Source organism: Tachysurus fulvidraco, chromosome 4 (assembly GCF_022655615.1).
Source record: "Tachysurus fulvidraco isolate hzauxx_2018 chromosome 4, HZAU_PFXX_2.0, whole genome shotgun sequence".
In the NCBI taxonomy this organism is placed as follows: domain Eukaryota; kingdom Metazoa; phylum Chordata; class Actinopteri; order Siluriformes; family Bagridae; genus Tachysurus; species Tachysurus fulvidraco.
Window position 1 is genome coordinate 12560390 of NC_062521.1, and position 20907 is coordinate 12581296.

Below are 20907 nucleotides of genomic sequence, written 5' to 3' on the forward strand. Positions count from 1 at the left end.
CATTATGCTGACTACTAAACCATGATCCACAAAGCTTGCATGGTATCTCACTTATTGACGGTACAGATAAGGAGAGGGGTTTAACCAAAAGACATGACTAAATTTGCACCATACTCACAGTGTAGCATGGTGGTGGCATCATAATGCTTTAGGGATGACAGAATTGGGTGTCTATTAAGATAGAGGGAATCATGAATAGTTACCGATTCCGGTCAATTTTAGTGCAAAACCGTCAGGTGTCAGTTACTGAAAAGGAATTTTAAATTTTAGCATGAAAATGCCCCAATGCACACATCCAAATTAACAAAGAAATGACTTAACCAAGAGAAGAACAAAGTTTTAGAATGAGTTAGCCAGAGTCCAGCCTTGAAATCTAAAACTCTTTGGGGTGACCTGAAGTGGGCTGTGCACAGGAGATGGCTTTACAATCTGCTGCCTCCAGAATGTTTTTGCTAGTAAGAGTGAGAAAATTCAAAGTCTTGATGTTTCATGCTGGTACTCTAACCCGAAAAGGTATGTCAACAAAGTATTAATTTATGGGTGTAAACACACTACTGCAACCACGTTACTGTTTCTTGTTATAATTTTTTTATTACCTTTTTAATATTTTTATCTTTTTTATTTTCCCCCAAAACAAAAAAACCTGCAATTTCAACAGGGGTGTGTAGACTTTTTGTATTCGTTGTATATATGTAACCAATAAATGCCTGTAATTTATTAAATAATGCAGTATATTTTATCTTTATAAAAAGAAAATAAGGATGATGGTAATTTAGGTTGTTTTTTGATTTTTTTTTTTTAAGATTTGCAGGAACAAAAATGTAGGAATGGAATTAACACAAATAATTGTTTTTATTTCCAAACAAATATACCAGAGGTTTTGCTACAGAAATGCAGCTCAGATTAACAAATTAACAATACAAATAATTATTTCCATGTTCATTCTACTGACACGTTCTTCAACATATCATTAAGTCAAGGGCACTTGTACTTCCTAACTGCACTGCAGGTGGCATCTGGCTTTTCACAGTTCTCTAGCAATCTGCACTATTGCTTCCTACATTATAAGACTTCTAAATAACGAACACAGTCATAGAACAGCATATTCTCAAACAGGGTGTAAAAATAAAAGGCAGTTTTTTCTGTTAAATGTTCACTTTTGGGTCAACATTTAACAGAAAAAACTTTGATAACAGAACTTTATAGTTTAGAGTAACCACTGTGAAAGAGTAAACTACTAGAAAGAAAAGAAAGCGTAAATATTATAACCTTTAAAAAAGGCCATACGAAGATAAAACAACAGGTTTATTAAGAATTGTAAACTTTAGTCTCTGACTGACATTAATATTCCATGAGTCAATTAAAACGACACAGTCCAAGTCACTCCATTTATACATCAATCACAACCTAGGACCTAGAGTTCATAATTCAGTAAGAGGCAAAACCTTAAGTGCTTCTAATTGTTTTGACAAGTTATGTGTAATATATTGATCTCTGATTTTCTAGCTTAGCTGGACTATAAGAATTACAGTAAGCACAGGAATACTGCAAAGATCTTAGGTTCAGAGAATGAGCTAGTGCAGTGTAAATGTATATGTATGTGTGTTATTTGTGTTTACTCCGTACTTATGCTTTTGAGGAAGAACCGTTTTATTAAGTGGATGTGTGGTTAGAAAGTGCTGTTACACAGGCCGCTACCACACAACTACAGAGGGTATTACACTGCAAAAAACACTGATAGTGGCAACATCAGGGTAACAATGCAGGCACATCAACACAGACCGGATCCATGGCTGCACTGGGAATACTGTGACACTGAATTACAGCAACCTTTGGCATTTGGTATTTCATAACCATCCACATCCTTGTGACAGTACTGTTTGTTCATCGCTCAACACTTGAGGCAGTAATAGCCTATGACATTACCTGATTTAACAGTCTGTTGGTAACCAGGTATGAACCCACAGTCCCTTACAGTCCCACTTCAAGATAAAATGTAGAGCTGAAAAGTGATGGTTTCAACAATAACAGAATAGAGACATATGATAAGGCAGCATTTGGCATTTCACCAGAGTGGCATATAAGCAGTAACAGTATATATCCTGTTCATTACACCTGAAAGCACTGGCAGCAATGTGTGCATGTTAGCTCGAGCAGGATGGGAGTGGGACTGGTTGGCAAAGACGGGCTGGGGAAACACTATTTTAGTGTGTGCCTCTACTCTTATGCTTAAAGTGCGGAAGACATGACATGAGGCACAAGCTGATGTGAACTGACCAATTCTGCTTTTTTTTTTTTTTTTTTTGCAGTTATATATCCCCCCAACGCAACATCTATAGAATCGGCCGGGTTAAGCAGCATAGTATTATGAGATTAAATGGCATAGGTCCCATTAACGTGAGGAGAAAGGAAGAACAAAATTGAACATATGAATAAACATTATTTCAAGCAGCAAAGATTCTACACCCAAGATTTCAAAATCCAGACCACACTTTCCTTTGACTGACAGGCAGCTTTGGTAACTAGCTGGACAGATGCACATCTTTTACACATCTGTTTAGAGGAAGTGAGCATCAACTAAGTAAAATTTCTCAGAATTTTTATAACAATAACAATTGTGGGAGTCAGGAAGGCAAGGGGATGGGTGCAAATTGGTAGACACTGCATTTGAGACAGCAAAGAATGCCAAATATATCATTTCTGTGCCTGTTCAGTAATGCTTCAATCTACATTTACATTGTAGCAGTGCAGGGTTGCAACTTCTGCCCAGGGGTTGTGGAAGATTTGTGAAGTGACAGTGAAATGTTTGCTGATTCACTATATGGTCATTTCATTTTGGAACGAACTTGCAACAGTGCAGGAGTTTGTTCCATAATGCGAACTAGCAAAGTGTCAATGTAATCCTCTAGATCTCGAATTACAACTTTCATCTTCTTTATCTCCACCTCCCGCTTCTCTAGCAACAAGCCACGGTGCTCATACTCCTCTCTTTCTTGTTGGAGCTCAGCATCCCGCTGCAGAAGGAGCGACACCAGCTCACTGTGGTTTAGATGGTAGTAGGAACCTCCACCCTCCACCAAGAGCTGAGAAATTGTTGAAAAGACATTACTGATTTTTTCAAGTGTTGTTTGTAGTATAGTCATGTTAGTGAAGCTCAGCTGCTCTGCTTTTTTTTCACTTGGTTTGCATAGTTGGCTTTCTAAATGGCATATACCCAGCACCATTTCTGAAAAGAAAGACTCAATGTTTCTTAGTAGTTCTACATGAGGTTAGCTCACTTAACTTAGTGTAAGGTAGTAAAACGGTAGTTTTTCTTGTCTAAACATATTTCTTTTGTTTGACAGTAATAAAAACAAAATGACTAAACAAAATCATACCTTCTTCTCATGTTCCTGGTCTCCTTGGTGACCTCGTCCTGAATGAATGGTGGACTTGAGCTTCTCAAACATAGACCACCCTTCTGACCTCTTCTCATCTGGAGGTGTCAAAGGCTTCACTGGATGTGGACTAAAGCATCCAATGATGGGAGAAACAAGATATATAAATATTCACAGACAGTAATTGAAGACAATCAAAACCACACATTGATGGCTGTAGATTTAAATATCTATCTCTGAAATAAAAACAATATGTTGCACAAGGCATACACATAGTCCCCTGGTCCAGGAAAAAAAGAGAGAGTTATTCACCCACCACCTTGGAAACCAAGAGAACGAAAGTGTATTTTCATTTTAGAAATAACACAACGCATGCAAACAGCAAAGATTAATTACTAAATTGGAAGGTGAAGGAGTTTACACACCAAGAAGGGAAGAACAGACTGAATGCACAATTATTGTTAAATACACTACAACAACAAATACAAACACCATATGATACCATACATTTTAGAGTCTGATTTATACATTAATGTAAAAAAATGAAAGCAAAGTTCAGACAGAAAGCATGAGAAAGACACCAGAAAAAGATTGAGATTCAAGTGCACCCTCACACTCTAAACCAATCTACTAATCTACTTAATGACAATCTGGGATGTTCGAGTAGTGCAGCTTTCATGCATATCTGAACACTTTTTGTGTAATTTTAATTATTTCCTTAATAATTTCTGATCTATGCAAAACACATGGACCACAGAATCTGTAGAGAGACTGCATTACTCGTTCATCCCCATCCAAGTAGATTTAATCTCAAAGACCACCCTTTTGGCCTCACCTGCTGAGATGACAGGTTACCTGATGTTCTTCCTGAGGAAAACTATCACATGATGCAGTAAATGCAGGGGAAAGAGTAGTAGTAGCCAGAGTAGTATGCAGCAATGTTTTTGCTGGAGCAGATGTCATAGGAAAGGAGGACAGTGGCAGACTGGTAATACCTTCTTCTACATGTGGTGTAGATGAGGCTAGTGGTGAAAGGTTAAGTAAAGATAAGGGGGAGCTCATCAAGAGATCATTCCCTGAAGTCAGCTGATCCATAATTGAGGGCTCGGAGAGAGGTGGATGAATATTAGGCCAGTGTGTAGCACTGTCCGAGTGCCCCACTTGCGGAACTGAAGCTGCAGTAGTTGCCACTTGTTTGTTTTTACTTATTTGTGATGCTTTAATAGAATGCGGATACAATTCCATGTTTGTGCAAGTCTCCCTAGGCAGAGGGAGTGTGACAGGGCTCATGCCAACAGAACGTGTCGCAGCATGCTGGGCCACAAACATGTTATCCGGGAGCAAATCTGTCGTAACCAAGTCCTGAGTAATGCCAGAGGTTGGTTCAGATACAAAATCAGAGGCACACATATTCTTAGCAGACTGACAAATATCTGTGATAATTTCCGGGTCCTCTAGAATACCATCACATTGCACATTGGACTGCAGAGGCTCAGTAAAGCAATTATCATTATCCATAACTGTATATGGGTCTAACTTTAAAAGAAATTCCCCTGACTTTGTTGTAATCATCTCAAATATATCTGGACTTCTCTCATGTAGCAAATCATTGTTCATTTTTGTGTCCATAGGGGGATCACATTTTTGTATTGATTCATTTGTAACTGTACCTGTTAATGCCTCTTTTGTAAGGTCACATTTTTTAAAAGTATTCTGTGATGAGACAGATTTTGGCAAAAAGGAAAGAGATACTGGTGGATTCGAAAGACCATATTGAGAAATCTCTCCATTCCTTGGCAAAGCTTCTTGAATAATCTCAGCTGGGGGTTGCTGCAGTACTGACAGGGATCTTTGAGATTGGTCATTTGTTGAGAGAACTTCCTGGTACAAATCAGATTTTGGTTTGGATTCTTGAAAACTGTCCACAGGCGATCGCTGGGGGATGGTAAGGGAAGTGTTCTGTGACATACAGGTGAGGTACTGTTCAGAATCTACACTTTCATACAGGCTATGAGAGAGAACGTACTTAGGAGATACTGCTGAAGATACCGTCATTCTGCTATCATTTGGTGCATCTACCTCATATATAGATATATTAGGTGGTGAATCACTGACTTTCTGCTTTGTAAGAGACATACAGCATGAGTCCATAGAAGAACCTCCATCAAAACCTTCCCCTACAAAACTTCTGTCTAATGATTCACATCCTGGATTACTTGAATTATCTTTCTCCATTGACAATGGATATATTGCTGGATGGACATCCAAGTATGTTCCCTCTTTAACGGCAGACTCTTGCAATTCTCTGTCTCCTGTTCCAATACCATCATCTGATTTGGAGCTCCTCTGTCCTTTTGGGGAGGACTTTGATTCTGGGACATTACAACCCTTGTGTGTAGATCCAGAGGTTACAATAGGATATGCTTCCAGAATATCAAAATTACAGGAAGGCAGCACTGTATTCTGGATTTCTACAGACCATTTAGTATAATCATCTGTCTGCCTCTTGGTGGAAAGGCACTTGACTATTTCTTGTTCAGATTTTTCAAACAGGTCTAAATAATCTAATATTTCAGAATTGGGTGCTGAGGGTTTAGGAACCACAGATGACACCAACATTGCATTTGGTGTAATGTTTATTTGGCAGACTGAGGCTGTGCTGACTTTGTCCTTATTAAATGTGCCATTTAAAAGTGTTTGGTAAGGGCATGCTAGGGCATTGAGTTCAGAGAAATCTATGCTCGAGTTATCAGGCAGTGAGGAGTCAAATTCAGATTCTGAAGAGTCCTGAGGAACAAAATTATTGAGGTCAGTTTTCTGAGTGCTACAGTGCAGAAAATATGCTTCAGCTTCAAACTGAGGAAGTGCTTCTAGAATGAAAGTGCAGTCTGTTGTTATATTACATTCACTTTCAAGAGCTTTACTGGACACCTTTACACCTTCATTGGTCACCTCTAGAACTTTATTTTTTTCACCTTCACAACACTGTGTTTGATTAGGTGGGTCAGACAGGTAGGGAGAAGGGAGGATGTTCACATTCTGAGCCCCAATCTTTGAGTTTAGCTTCAGTCTATCACCAATGAAATCATCCCATTGGATACATTTGTCAGTGTCATCCGGTGCATCAGTTCTGCAAAATGAATTAAGATATTGTAATGATCCATCCACTAGGACTCCCTTTGCATTTCCAGTTTCAACTACATGTAGAGGAGGGGAGGGGTGTCCAGGTCTTGAGGCAGGTACTTCAGGTTGACAGATGGCTGGGCTACAGAGAAAGGGCAAAGCAGGTGTTAAAGGAGTGGCAGTATGCAGCTCCTGGAAAAATGGATTCTGCTTCAGAAGTGAAAAGAAAGGGTTAGCAGGAGAGATGAATGAGGAGGAAGTGAAGGGGTTAGTGTGTTTGTAAGCCACCCCCTCTAAGAAGTCAGTGGGGGACAGGGATAAAGGGGGAAGGGCTGTGTTGGAGCTGGAGTCTGTCTGAGGTGCAACCAGTTGGCTGTGAAGGAAGGCACACAGTCATCCCATTAGACAATACCAGTCTTCTCAATTTAACCTTCAGTAATACAAGTGATTTCTCATTATTGCCTGCATTACATATTTATGAGAATTGGGAGTTTTTGGGGCAATATATTTTCAGGGGTTATGCTATACTTCAAATGTATCTCTAGGAAAACTACATAATATGAAGTGAACACATCATTTAAACAAACATGACTATAATATTTTATAACTGAATGGAAGCATAGGGTATTTCAGATCAGCAGCATATATTTTACAGCATAGCATTCTGATTCTGTCTTAGACCCTATTTACACTCAAGGCCTTTATACATTTTGAGTAGCAGGACATAGAACTGAACATATAGTGCACTCGAGATACATTAAAATAAAACAAAAATACAAATAAACCCGCTCCTAATAGGCGACATACATGGTCTTTGATTGTCTTTTTCATCAGGTTTTGGCAATCAACAACTTACAAAATTGGCCTGTATATATTAAAGTATAATCCAACTGTGCTTTACATTACATTGTTGTACCCGGATGATGCAAATGTTTTTGTCATTCTAATTTAAATGTTAAACAAACACAACCACTATTGGTCATGAAGAATAGGAGAGGCCAGGTTGTTTTATAAAATCTTCATGATCAAATACCTCATCATAAGACTTAAGACTCATAACCAGTTTAGACGACATTGCAGATTAGTCAGTCATGTTTGTATTTTAATAAGTAACCTGAAAATGAAACACTGCAGGCTGAAATGCGTTCAGTTAAGCTCACTGTGGACCAGAGCAAAAACCTCTCATTTAAAAACACCCCTTCAAACACACACACACACACACACACAGCTACACAGTGTACCTAGAATGAGTAAAACTAACTGACTCATACCACACCTGTTTTATCTTGCAGCACTGCAGAATGCTAGCATTGCAGAGCTAGTGCACCCAATAATGATCATCCAACCATATAAAAATAAAGAGTGAGAGCAACAGAGCCAAGCAGCATGGAGAGAATGAATATAAACGAAAAGGGGACTGTAGTCTAAATATAGTCTTCTATAGTGTAAATAAAATAATTCAGTATTGTAATGCATTATACTTAGACTGTTGTACAATTAGGACACCTTCATTTAGTTTAAGTTTTCCATGAAAATAAGAATGTTCTGTGAGTATTAGCAGCAGTCTTCACTTAACCTACCAAACGCTGTCCATAGTCATTGTGTGCACAAATTAACCAGTAAGTAAAGCTACAACTCTCTGATGGACATGACAAGTGGTACCTCAAACTGGAACATAATTGAATTAAACATATTTCTGGGTTCATCTTTTAGTTTCCTGCGTATATAAAAATACAAAAATGCACCAAAAAAAAAACCCAAGGGTTCAGCCAGTTATACATAATCAACTCCAGAATATACTCCAGAATATACTGACACCTTTATGAAAGAAATCTACTCACAAAATTTTTTTTTTAATGAATAGATATTTCTATCTCCTTATTTAACAAAAAACAAAATGCTAACATAAAAGAAAAAGGGCCTCTTCCAACAGGTTTGTTGCTAGCCTGTAATGACATTTTCAACAATACAATGACCCGAAACAGACACACACATTCACAATGCTGTGGGACACAATAATTGTTTAAAAATTTTGAATCCTACTGAAAACTGCAAACTAACACTATAATGTAGAAATTATCTGTATGGAGAAGTACACCAAGATCCCTCGAGCTGTTCCATGCATTGTTACGAAAACGTTTTACAAAAGAAATTCAGTGTTGTGGCTCTATCAATGAAAGACATAGCAAAATATGAATTGTACGGCGCTGATCACATTATATATACACACAAGTATTTTCCAGGAAAACAAACAGTGCTCTTTTCCATAAAGAGTGCCAATAGTTCTGGAGTTGACAGTAGTAGATTTACCAGTTATGCCAAAATCCATTCTTTATTATTTTCCTCAACAATCACAAAGCAAGTGTCTCTTAACTGTGTTAAAATGTTTAGCAAATGGTTGAATACAATTCATCCATATCTATCTCAAAAGTAAATCCCCTTTGTTTGTTTTAATCACATTATATTAGTTATGCATTAGACATCATGCAATGCTTTGCTACTGTTTGAAACCTGATAACCAGCTTTATTCTGAACAGCGTTATGAAGTGAAAACAACGTACTTGACAGTCAATGCACTGAAAAATGAGTTTATAAGATATGTAATTTTCGTCTTTTAATAGATAATGCTACTCCATTATCTTTAAAATAATTTTCTTTGAGTCATAAAGGTGACTCATGGCAATTATATTAAAATACAAGGATTGATTGTTGGTAGATCTAGCCTTAAATGATTAAATAAAAAACGGTGCCATTACTGCTCATTCTATCTGGCATCCATCCGAAATGCATGAGTGCATAACATTTATGGCACTAACAGCATAACACTTAATATATAATTGTACTCACATTACAATTCAATTAGTCATATAGTATATTCTCCATCCACCCCAAATTATTAGTTATGCAACTGGGGGGAGACATTTAAATGTTACTGATCAAGAATTATAGTTGCACTGCACACAGCCATATAATCTGTCAATCATCCTTAGGGAACTAATGACAGGAAATAGGACACAGCCAAATAGTACACTGAGGACTAAAGTATATTACTAGAATGATACTAGAAAGTATCGAAGCAAAGAAAAAAGGCAGGGGAGAGATTAAATGTGATAAATGGGGAGACAGTCCTATCTTCAGTGACTGTGCAGATATTGGTGTCAAAACTGAGAACTTATATACATGAACGGGTTTATAATGGAATCAATAATACTCATCTTTTTACCTTGGTTTACTGTATGGGTCCTTAGAGCTGAACCAGCCTCTGTGTCTTCCCTCTGTAGCCGGCTGAGCTTTGCCAGTTTCCTTTTTTTCAGGCTGTGAATGTGAGAACAAGCTTCGCTTCTTCTTGCCTTGAACTTCTATCTCGCTTACAGAGACACCTGTTTCCACCACTGTTTCATCGGCTATCAACCCAGCATGCTCCAGTGCAGCTGATATGGCCGCTTTCTCCTCTTCTCCTGGTTTATCAAAGGACCAACGGCGGCCTTCTATAGGCCCTCCGCCCTGCTGGTCCTCTTTATGGCGAGAGAGGTTCTGCAAGGATAAAGAGAGTGCAGAGCCCTTCTGCAGCATTCCTACTGCAGGGAACTGCAGGTCATGCTTGGATTTAGACTCCACTTTGGGTTGCTTGGTCTGGACCTCAGGACTGGGTTGAGGTTTGATTTCTGAGAGCTGGGAAGTTTGGGCCTGAGTGGGTTTGCCTTTCATTGGTGGGCTTGTCCAAGGAGTGTGTGGTGATTCTTGTCGGGTCTCTGTCTGTGGCCTAGGATGTTGAAGTACCAGTGAGGGGGGTTGGTGAGTAAGAGGAGATGTCTCTACTGGATTTCCATTAACACAGACAGAGGGCAGGAGAATAGGGGCATCACTGTCAGTGGACAGAGAATGAGGCACTGGGATGCTATGGTCACATACCTCATCAAACCCATGTCTAACAGGGGAGACTAGTGGTGAGGGGGCTACTGTGTGCTCTGAGAGAGAGAGAGAGAGAGAGAGAGAGAGAGAGAGAGAGAGAGAGAGAGAGAGAGAGAGAGTGTTAAAGAACATAGAAAGTGCACATGTATTTGTCATTCTAAATTGATGAAAACCATATGTCTGTAGGTAATAAATGACTTTAAATTTCCAGTTTTAAACCCAGAATATCAGAATAATGATTATGGATAAACAGTGAATCAGGAAAGTGTGTGTGTACCTGGACTGTTGTCTGCAGTCAAGTTGCTGCTGTTGCTGGGTGAATTGGAGAGGTCCGAAACCACTACACTGATGCCAGCAGTTGGGCTAAGGCTTCCCCCTCTGGAAGATGACTCACTGCTCTCAGAACCTAGAGACGTGCTAGAACGTGTGTCTGAAGACTTCCGTAACCTTCCATGAAGGAAGTAACTCCTCATTTTACTTCGTCTTACCTCTCCTCCCTCATCATCCTCATAGTCTTCCTCTCCACCACCATCACTTGGCAGACGGCCCCGCGTGCGTGCCAATGTCCCATAACCCCCTGGCACGATGGCTGAGGAGGACTCTTCATCCCCACCATGCTTCCGTGCACGCATGCGCTCACGTAGCCTGATGAAGGCTGACCGAGGTTTGTCCTTCATGGAGAGGTCATACATGCTGGCTGTCAGGTTATGGCGAGTAAACTGCACCGTTAGCTGAAGGTCCCCTCTTTCTTTCTCCTTTTTGCCAGTTTTAGAATGAAGCTTGTACCATCTGAGGCAGAAAAAGAGGCAGTTCAGTAGGACAAACTAAATATTTGGTCCTTTTCTTTATCAAATATGTTAACATGCAGTAATGAAACTGGTAACAGAAATTCAATTCACTTCAATTCAAATTCATTTGTATAGCACTTTTTACAATTGACTTTGCTTCAAAGCATCTTTACAGAACAAACTTAGAACAAAAGGTTATTATAAAGAATAATATAAAGATTAATAGAATACAAAATTCAAGATTAATATTAGATATATTTAAATGTGTTTGTATTTATCCCCAATGATAGATAGCAAGTCTGAGGTGACTCAGGCAGCAGTGGCAAGGAAAAACTCCCTTAGATTTTAAAGGAAGAAACCTTGAGAGGAACCAGACTCAAAGGGGAACCCATCCTCATATGGGTGACACTGGAGGGTGTGATTATAAAAAAAAATTCTACAAATTCTTATTTTCTCTCTCTCTCAGTCACACACACACAAATCTAACATTATGCTTTCTAGAAACATTGAGATTCTTCTAGAAAAAGAAGCGAATTCTAGATTTTGTTCTGTAGCAAGTTAACAACGGTTTTTACATGTCCTTCAAATCTATCAACAAAAATGTATTACAAAATAAATAAATCACAATCAGTTGAATAAATTTAGTCAATTTAATATTATTACTACTTATTACTACTACTATGTTGATAGTTACAAAAAAAAAGAGACTGTTCAATTTCTGAACCTATTTTCTTCAGTTTAATTTTCTACTAGTATTACAATAGACAAGGTTTTTACATGTTGATCAAGCTATGCATGACCCCATTTTTAATAACAGAGGCAATAATGTGTGTGGCATTGCACTTATAGCTACAATCTGCTTTTTACAAAAGTGGATCACATTTGGTTAAAAAACAAGCTTTAGACTTCTTTGTAGAACTGCAGAGTTTGTGAGTGTGTCATTTAAATGTTTACTGTACACTTATCTGTGGGCATAACTGCACATATGCAATATGGTTTCCTAGTGCTATCTTGCCTTCAGCTAGATGCAGCTATGAACACATGCAAGTGTTGACAATCAGCATCAAAATCTCATTATATTGCTTATCAGCAGTATTAATCTGCCCAACTGTGCAATACACGTACGCACACATTTAGCATTACTTTCATAATGTAGTAAGCTTAGAGATGACTATGCTTCAAGAAAATGCTACGCACTTCTCTTTCTGCTCACAGCAGCATGTCTAATATATATATTAGACACATACATTTATATATATGGGACATTGAAGGAAAATGCAAAAAAAAAATTTATAATAATTAACAAGCTTTTAAGGGTAGTTGTTAGTTTCTTCGATAATTTGCTTCTCTCTTTGCTTGAGTGCACACGTGGCCACATCTGAAGAGTAGGCTTTAATGCTGGAAACAGAACAGATCTTCAAACAATTTCATTTTGCTAGGAAGGCTTGTGGATTTGTTGACAGCACAGGAAATTGGGTAAATAATGTCTTTAAAACAAATGAGTGTTTATTATTAAATATATATATATATATAATATTTAAACCATGACACAGCAGTAGCAGTATACTGCACACTATTTTAAGATGCAATGTTGCACTCTCACAAGCACACAATCAACAGCAAACAAACATCTCACCTACACACCCTGAAAAAATACCAACACAACACAGAACTGACCCAATTACCAAGGGTGTGTCACTCACAGTCATATTTAAAGGATTTACATACTGCAGAAAATAGCATACAAAAGAGAAACAAACCGTTGTACATGAACTTATTTTTCTCAGTGACTTGTCACCAACAAAGTTGATTTCCTATTTCCTAAACAAGCAAAGGATGTGGTAAGACACAGTTAACTCAAGAAATCACCCTCATTAGTGCCTATAGATGTATTAACAAACAAAGCACAACCAAGCAGGACACCAAGCATATTACAAAGGCAAATGCTTATTTTATTCAAAGCAAAGTGTCTCTCTGACATTTGGCCAGAAGCTAAGCAATCAAGGATTACCAAATCATACAAAAGATTTACAAATAAGTTAGGCCTGTCTTATACTACTTCACTGTCGTTCTCCATACTAAGGGTAAGGTCCATACTAATAAGCAAAAGGTACAAGTGTACATTTGTGCTGTCGCATGTGACAACAGTACAGTGCATGCATTGAGTCAATAGCTTCAGTTAATGTTCACATCAAACATCAGAATGGGTAAAATCTCTCAGTGACTTTGACCATTGCATGGTTGTTGGTAAACATGACTGACGGATCACTTGTAAAGAGTAATTAGTTGAGGTACTATATCCTACCTGGCAGCTCCAACCAATCTGGGCATACTCTTTTGACCTGATAAAATGAAGTCTTTCACCCACAGAACTGACGTTCACTCAGACCAGCCCATCTAATATTAACATCAATACCACGGTTAAAATCACAGATCTAATATTTCCCCAATTCTGATGTCTGACATGAACATAAACAGAAGTTCTTAACCTGTATCTGCATGATATTATGCACTGCATGAATGTGAAGATATCACTAATATAGACAACAAACGTGTTAGATTGTCGCCAAGAGACAAGGCTGCAGGGTCTAACGTGTTTCAATTAAAAAAAAATTTATTATTAGGGTTCTGTGTGGCATTTGGGAAAGAATAAATTTACTACAAAGGCTTCGTCATTAGGGGGAAATTTTAATTGACGGTGGTTTTATTTATTTTTTCCCCCATTTTGCAAAGTTATACACGTTTTCCAGAGATGTCCAAATGCACAGTTAATCTTGAATTTCTAATGTTGAACAAAGCTAAAGCCTCAAAGTGGTCAGCCAGAGGAGGAGCAAACATTTAGCTGTTTTATATACTAATAGAATCTAACAAAACAAGTAAACAGTACATAAACAGTATTGCTCTTGTTTTACCTATTCTAAGACCTGTAAACATTCCACTACAGTAGTCTTCAGTGAATATATCTAGCTAATATCAAATTACAGTATTACATATTACAACATTAGTTAGCTACATCCTGGTTATATTTTTCTTAATAACCTACACCATTTGTTTTAATGTATTTGAAACCACTATGTTGTTCAGTGTTTTCAAATGACTTTTAATGGTACATGTTCAACTTCTTTAAAGGTTGAAGATTGTCAATGTTTAAAATAAATAACTGAGTAAACTGTAGATGAATTTTCATACAGTTAACATGACATAACAGGTTATCTGAACTGTAAATCAAATTTCAGTACCATTTTTCCTACTGGAGAATAACAACATAGCTCTTCTTCCCAACAGAATGGTATAATATTAGGGTCAAATATATTGGCCTATACTTTGACTGTAAAACCAACACAGATTCAAATCTAGCATGCTACAAATACAACCTTGCAATGTATTATTATATGTATTTCAGCAGAACCCAGCCCCATTCCTGAACATCAAACACACCCAGTTCTATTCACTAGCTGCTCATACACACTAACACCATCATTAGTTAAAACAGGAATGTTAGATTAGTAGTTGAGTATAACAAAGCGTCTTCTACCAGGTTATTTTATACCAAACAGCATTTTTTCAAGCTCCTATACTAGAGCATCTGGCAGAGGTCAACACTACAAGGTATAGTAGATTAACAAGCAATATTCTAGAAACTGCAATTACCTTTAAAAAAAAAAACAGATTAAAAACCTCAGTTTCTTTAGCATTAGACCTCTGCATGACCAATCATAAAGACCTCACATGACCATACAGTATGTCACCAGTGGCATAGTCAAACCCTTTCAGACTTGTCCAAACTGATTGGTAACTTCTAATCATCATTTCCATTTCAAACTACATCACTGATGAGGACCCCATGTTCAAGCCTAAAGTAAGCCGACATTTATAGAATGCAAAAGCTGGCAGTGAAGAACATGGGTTTTCACAGAATAGGAGGCTCATCATTTCCACATTAGAAACAGGGAAAGCATCTGTAAGAGGTTGCTCTATTTATGCTGTGACCTTGAGACTAACACGTTCTCTGGAGAGCACATGAGGAATAAAGGCACTATATAGACCTCACCACGCTGCTGCTCAGATGGTTATCAGTGTTTGTCCTGAGGCCTCCTTCACAAACCTCCCTCAGAACTGTATGAAGGAGGGCGTGACTGCGGAGCGGATTGCAGCACTCTCTCTCTCTCTCTCTCTCTCTCTAAGCTGGTACGGGGTTCTTACATAAACTAAGCAAAGGCACCGGCAATAAATGTCCATCACCTTTACCAATATCACAGAAGCTTATTTTATGCAGGACCACAAAACTACTGGCACCACGTAAGTCAACAAGCAAATAAGCAAACAGCCAACCTAAAGACGATGAACCTACTCGTTTCTCATGCACACACGCTCATGGAACGCCTTATCCAGCGCGATCACGGTCTGGCCCAGGAACACGTCAAGGCCGATGAGCGCGCGGTGCATGACGGTGAAGGTAAGGTCGCAAGTACTCGCCGGGTGCCCGTCGCGGCCCCTGTCGTCCAGCACACCAGGCTGCAGCTCGAATGAGCATTCCTCGCCCCATTCAGGCTCGGTACTTTTCTCCATCACGCATGTAGAGTACTTCTCCTTGCCGAGCTGCACCACGGTGTATGCGTCGCTCGTTCCGTGCTTGCCCTTGGCGCGGAGCCCTCGGGCGCGAATCACCAGCACCTGCACGTGCGTCGGCACCCATCGCTGCTCCTCGTCCCGGTTTATCGAGGCCATGGGCGCGCGTGCTCGCGGCTCCAAGACATAAACCGCGGGACGGACGGTGACGTTAAAAGTCTCGCACTGTCACGTGAAGCCCAGGCACTGCGCTGCTGCAGAGTGATCGTCAGCCTAATCTCTTTCTCAGCGATAAAGCATGGTTTCCCCAAGCATACGTTATGAGACTGCCTGCTTCAAATAAATGTACAATTCACGCTCTCCCTGTGTGTGTGTGTGTGTGTGTGTGTGTGTGTGTGTGTGTGTGTGTGTGTGTTTCGCGTCGTATCTGCCTGTCCAGCTCGGCCGGAGATTCTTCGCCTTTGCGGCGCTGTTGCCACCGAATCAGTCCGCCGACGTCACTGCTTTATCCTCCCGCTACACGAGGAAGTACCGGAAAGCTTCGCGCGGATCCCCAACCACACAGGATATCAAAATAGTATGCCACTATTATTAGGATTTAGCTCTGCATTAATCAGGACTTTTTGGCGTATTCGTCCATATGCTGCATGGAATGGAATATTTTAGATTTTATTCCGAACTAGGATTGGATGCTCTCAACGTCTGCAAAGGCTACAACTTGTTTGTTTGTTTGTTTATAATTAAACAGTAACCATTTTTGCAGCGCTAAATAATTCTAAATGGCTACACCGGCAAATGACCTGTATGCGAATTTCCCTATTTTGATTAAATTATGGCATGCTGTTCCGGATGGCAGTAATGAGACACTTTTTTTTAGTTTCATTGAACAATGGCAGAATGTTTTCGAAGATGTACTGACTAAAAGCCAGCACCGGTTCACCTGCCAAAACCCTGCCCTGCAGTGTGCATGAAGGCAGAGTGCAGTAGAATATTGAAAGCTACTGTATACAGTGCCTGGCCAATATTATCATCTGGGTGCAAGTTAACAAACATCTGGGCGTGGGTATGTCCATATTTTACATAGGGCAGGCTACTGGCCAATTTATGCACATATCCTCATCTCCCCCTAGTTTCATGAAGATCAGCACATGACAAGAGATCAGGTTTGAATTCTACAGAGTGTACATTAACACACTGTGAATATTTCTAAGTTGAGAGAGTAATAAGTCATTTGTAGGAAAATTATACATTAGACTGTATATTTTAATTAGACTAGTAGAAATTATCCAGAGACATTAATACTTAATACTTTTATGCAACTTAAGGTGTGATTTTTCTTTCCAGGGAAGAATGTTTGGTCTCTGCATAGTGAAAGTCCTTTTTGATTCTATTTCAATCACAATGTCCAGACATCTAGCCATACAACAATTTGCTAATTTGGACAGACAAAAAACATTTACACACACTGACACACACACACACACACACACACACACACACACACACACATTAGTTTAAATGCGTTCTAATGCATTTAATTCAGTAGTTCCTTATTTTGTACTGCTTATATTCTTTTTTTCCATAATATTTTTTCCAGTAGTGTTTTTTGGTCCTGTTTTAGTCATATAATTTCTTACATGATGTGCAGTAAAATATGTATGCATTTAAAGTGACAAGATAAAACCTCACAGAAATTTCATGACAATAAAAATAGTAAGTTTTATGCCACTGTTTGCTGCTGTTCAAATAGGATTTTATTTTATTTTTTACATATGCTCTTTCTTTCTTTCTTTCTTTCTTTCTTTCTCTTTGTTCCTTCCTTCCATCCATCCATCCAAAATTATGTATAGTTGAGAGAAAATTTACACAAAGGCAACACCAACATCACCATGCTAGTAATTCTCAGTAATTTCAGTCAGTTCTGTAATGGCCTTAATTTAATAGAAATGTCAGAGTCCCCAATGAGTGTCCTTGATTTAGTCCCAATTAAGAGAAGCTATTCTTAGAGATGATATGTCAGTTTCTTCTCATCATCCTCCCATTATCTGTGATCCATATCATCCACAGCTGTTGCATAATAATCACCAGCTAGATCATGGACTATACCTTTTCATTCATTCTCTCTCTCTCTCTCTCTCTCTCTCTCTCTCTCTCTCTCTCTCTCTCTCTCACATCATACTTATTAACTCAACCTTGTAAGCACCAAAATAAGTACAAAAGTGAAGGTGACATCCCAAAGCATATTTTTTGAGTCTGAATTAGCACAGTCACTTGAGAACCAGAACACACTTACTGTACCAACACAACCTACAACTAACAGAAAGGATTCACAAAAAAACACATTTTCATTCATCCATACACACACTAATCCAAACTGGGTTCTTTCCATCACCAAAGTGCAAATAGACCACTTACAGTTTAAACTCGGTAATTAGATTCTAATCAGGGATCAGAACCACAGTGAGGCACTACAAAATGAAATTTTACACTCTTACACAAACACACACACACACACACACACACACACACACACACACACACACACACACACACACACTGGCCTAATCAGCTCTTAAGCAGCTGTCACCGATATCCTGAAATTCAGGCACACACAATATATACACACTCAGGTGCACACTGAAGTAGTTTAAGTCTTTGGTTCTTTTAATTGTGATGATTTTGGCTCACATTTAACAAAAACCCACCCATCTCAAAAATACTTCATAAGACCAATAAAAAAAATTTTTTAGTGAATTGTTGGCCTTCTGGGGCTCCTTTTGCTTTAATTACTGCCTCAGTTCGGTGTGGCATGGAGGTGATCAGTCTGTGGGACTGCTGTGGTGGTATGGAAGCCCAGGTTTCTTTGACAGTGGCCTTCAGCTCATCTGTATTATTTGGTAAATTTGTTTCTCATTTTCCTCTTGAAAATACAGGTCTTGTGAGTTTGCTGACCAGTCAAGCACACCAACACCATGGTCATTTAACCAACCTTTAGTGCTTTTGGCAGTGTGGGCAGGTGCCAAATCCTGCTGCAAAATGAAATCAGCATCTTTAAAAAGCTGGTCAGCAGAAGGAAGCATGATGCTCTAAAATTTCTTGGTAAACGGGTGCAGTGTTTTTTTTTTTGTTTTTTTTTTTCAAAAAACACAGTGGAGCAACACCAGTAGATGACATCACAAACTGTGGAAACTGAACACTGGACTTTAAGCAATTTGGGCTATGAGCTTATTCACCCTTCCTCCAGACTCTAGGACCTTGGTTTTCAAATTAAATACAAAACTTGCTCTCATCTAAAAAGTTTGTGGCTTACATTTCTTGTGAATGGTGTCAATGATTGTCTTTTGGACTGTCAGATCAGCAGTCTTCCCCATAATTGTGTAGACTAATGAACCAAATTGAGAGACCATTTTGATGGCTCAGGAAACCTTTGCAGGTGTTTTGAGTTGATTAGCTGATTGTCATGTCACCATGTTCTAATTTATTGAGATATTGAATTGGTGGGTTTTTGTTAAATGTGTATATCTATCTATCTATCTATCTATCTATATATATATATATATATATATATATATATATATATATATATATATATATATATATATATATATATATAATACACATAATGCTAGGACTAAGCAATATAGTAATGTTAACTGGAAATATATATAACTGGAATAAGGTAATGCGGAACTGGAACACTATTTACCCTTACCCTTATATACCGCATATAGCAATGATTCATATGAGATGGCTACTAATATCATATTTAACATTATTGTGGGTCCAGTGTATCTTTTGGCTTTGGTATTCTTTAAATGTAAGAAAAATTTAATAAAATTAATAAACATGATGATCAGACAGTATTGCTTTTTTCCATTTCCTAGAGAGTACTAGGCTCAATTCTTTGGTAATGCTTGAAAATTTCATTCCCTGTTCTTACACTTCATCTTTTCTGGAGTTTTCATCTTTTCATCTTTTCATCTTTCATCAACAAGATTAGGATGTTCATATTGTTGACCACTGTTAAAGCTTGACTATTCATTGTCTCAGATATCAAAATATCCTTCAGATATATCTGACATACTCTGCTAACTGGGATTCTAAATAATAACTGTGTGGCTGTATCTTAAATAGTATATTAGGTTTGTACATTAAAAACTGAATTTCTTTGTCTTCTCTAAAGGAATCTCTTTAGCTAATTGAGCTACTCAGTTGTTGTTGCTTTCCTTAGGCTGCACTTAAGGTTTGCAACAGCAATTCATTCAGATCATCCGAATATTTGATTTGACACAGGATTTATGTCGTATGCCATTCTTGATGCAATCCTCCCATTGCAATCCAGGCTTGGCACTAGCACCGAGATTGGACTGGCTTGAGAAACCCCCCAGTGGCCCCAGAATCAAACCTGGGCTATGGCGGTCAGAGCACTTGATCCTACCACAAGTCCACCCAGGAACAAAATTGATAATCAGTTATTCACATACATTATTTATATGGTAACTTAAGAGTGAAAAAGATCTAAAACAAGAACATCATCATCTCTGACCACATCGAGCCACACAATAGTACTTTTAATTTGTCACTAAAATCCTATATTAGTAATTGTGAAGTCAGCTTTCACATTTTTCCTCTTTATTCTTCTTATCAGTGATCTGTAGCCATTTCATCTTTAATAAAAAGTGGACTGCTTTGGTAACCTGATGACTATGTAAGACTAAGTGACCCAAGGATAGCAAGAGATGTACCCACAGAGAAAAGATCAGAAATATTTGATGCAGTCCTCACACAAACACAGTCATTCATCATGTTAGATAAGCATTAGTCTTAGGGTTGTTGGAGTTGTTGTTGTTGTTGTTGTTGTTGCTCTTTGAAAAAACTGTAAGAGCTTCTGAGTATGGGTCACCATACTTAGCTGTATGTCACATCACTTTCAGTGTATATGCACAGTATATGCATTTGCTGCCACACATCTTCTGGATCAATGGTTCAAAACTGAGCTTGTATGACAATCTGTGTAAAGTTTGTATAGAAGATCGGAATATCTGACAGTTTTGGACATGTGGGGACATTCGACAGTGTCCACAAATACACAAACACATACACAGTCTAATGGGGTCAACTAATAAGGTTGTGCGTGA

The 20907-nt window shown here is 38.4% G+C and overlaps 1 protein-coding gene across 5 annotated transcripts; it reads right to left on the bottom strand.

Annotated features, from left to right (window-relative positions):
* Positions 1-833: 833 nt before the first annotated feature.
* Positions 834-19122, bottom strand: rab11fip5a (RAB11 family interacting protein 5a (class I)). Of its 5 annotated transcripts, none has more exons than XM_047812728.1 (6): positions 19080-19122; positions 10690-11201; positions 9724-10468; positions 4213-6873; positions 3378-3507; positions 834-3083 (listed from the first exon to the last, which is right to left on the bottom strand). In XM_047812728.1, the coding sequence occupies exons 2-6, from the start codon at positions 11102-11104 to the stop codon at positions 2826-2828; spliced, it is 4209 nt and encodes a 1402-aa protein (XP_047668684.1). In that variant the 5' UTR covers positions 11105-11201; positions 19080-19122; the 3' UTR covers positions 834-2825. The 5 variants fall into 5 exon arrangements, with proteins under 5 accessions (XP_047668684.1, XP_026997946.2, XP_026997947.1 ...); XM_027142145.2 differs by lacking the exon at positions 19080-19122 and adding an exon at positions 15552-16358; XM_027142146.2 differs by lacking the exon at positions 19080-19122 and adding an exon at positions 15552-16356 and having other exon boundaries at positions 4213-6642.
* Between the last annotated feature and the right edge of the window lie 1785 nt (positions 19123-20907).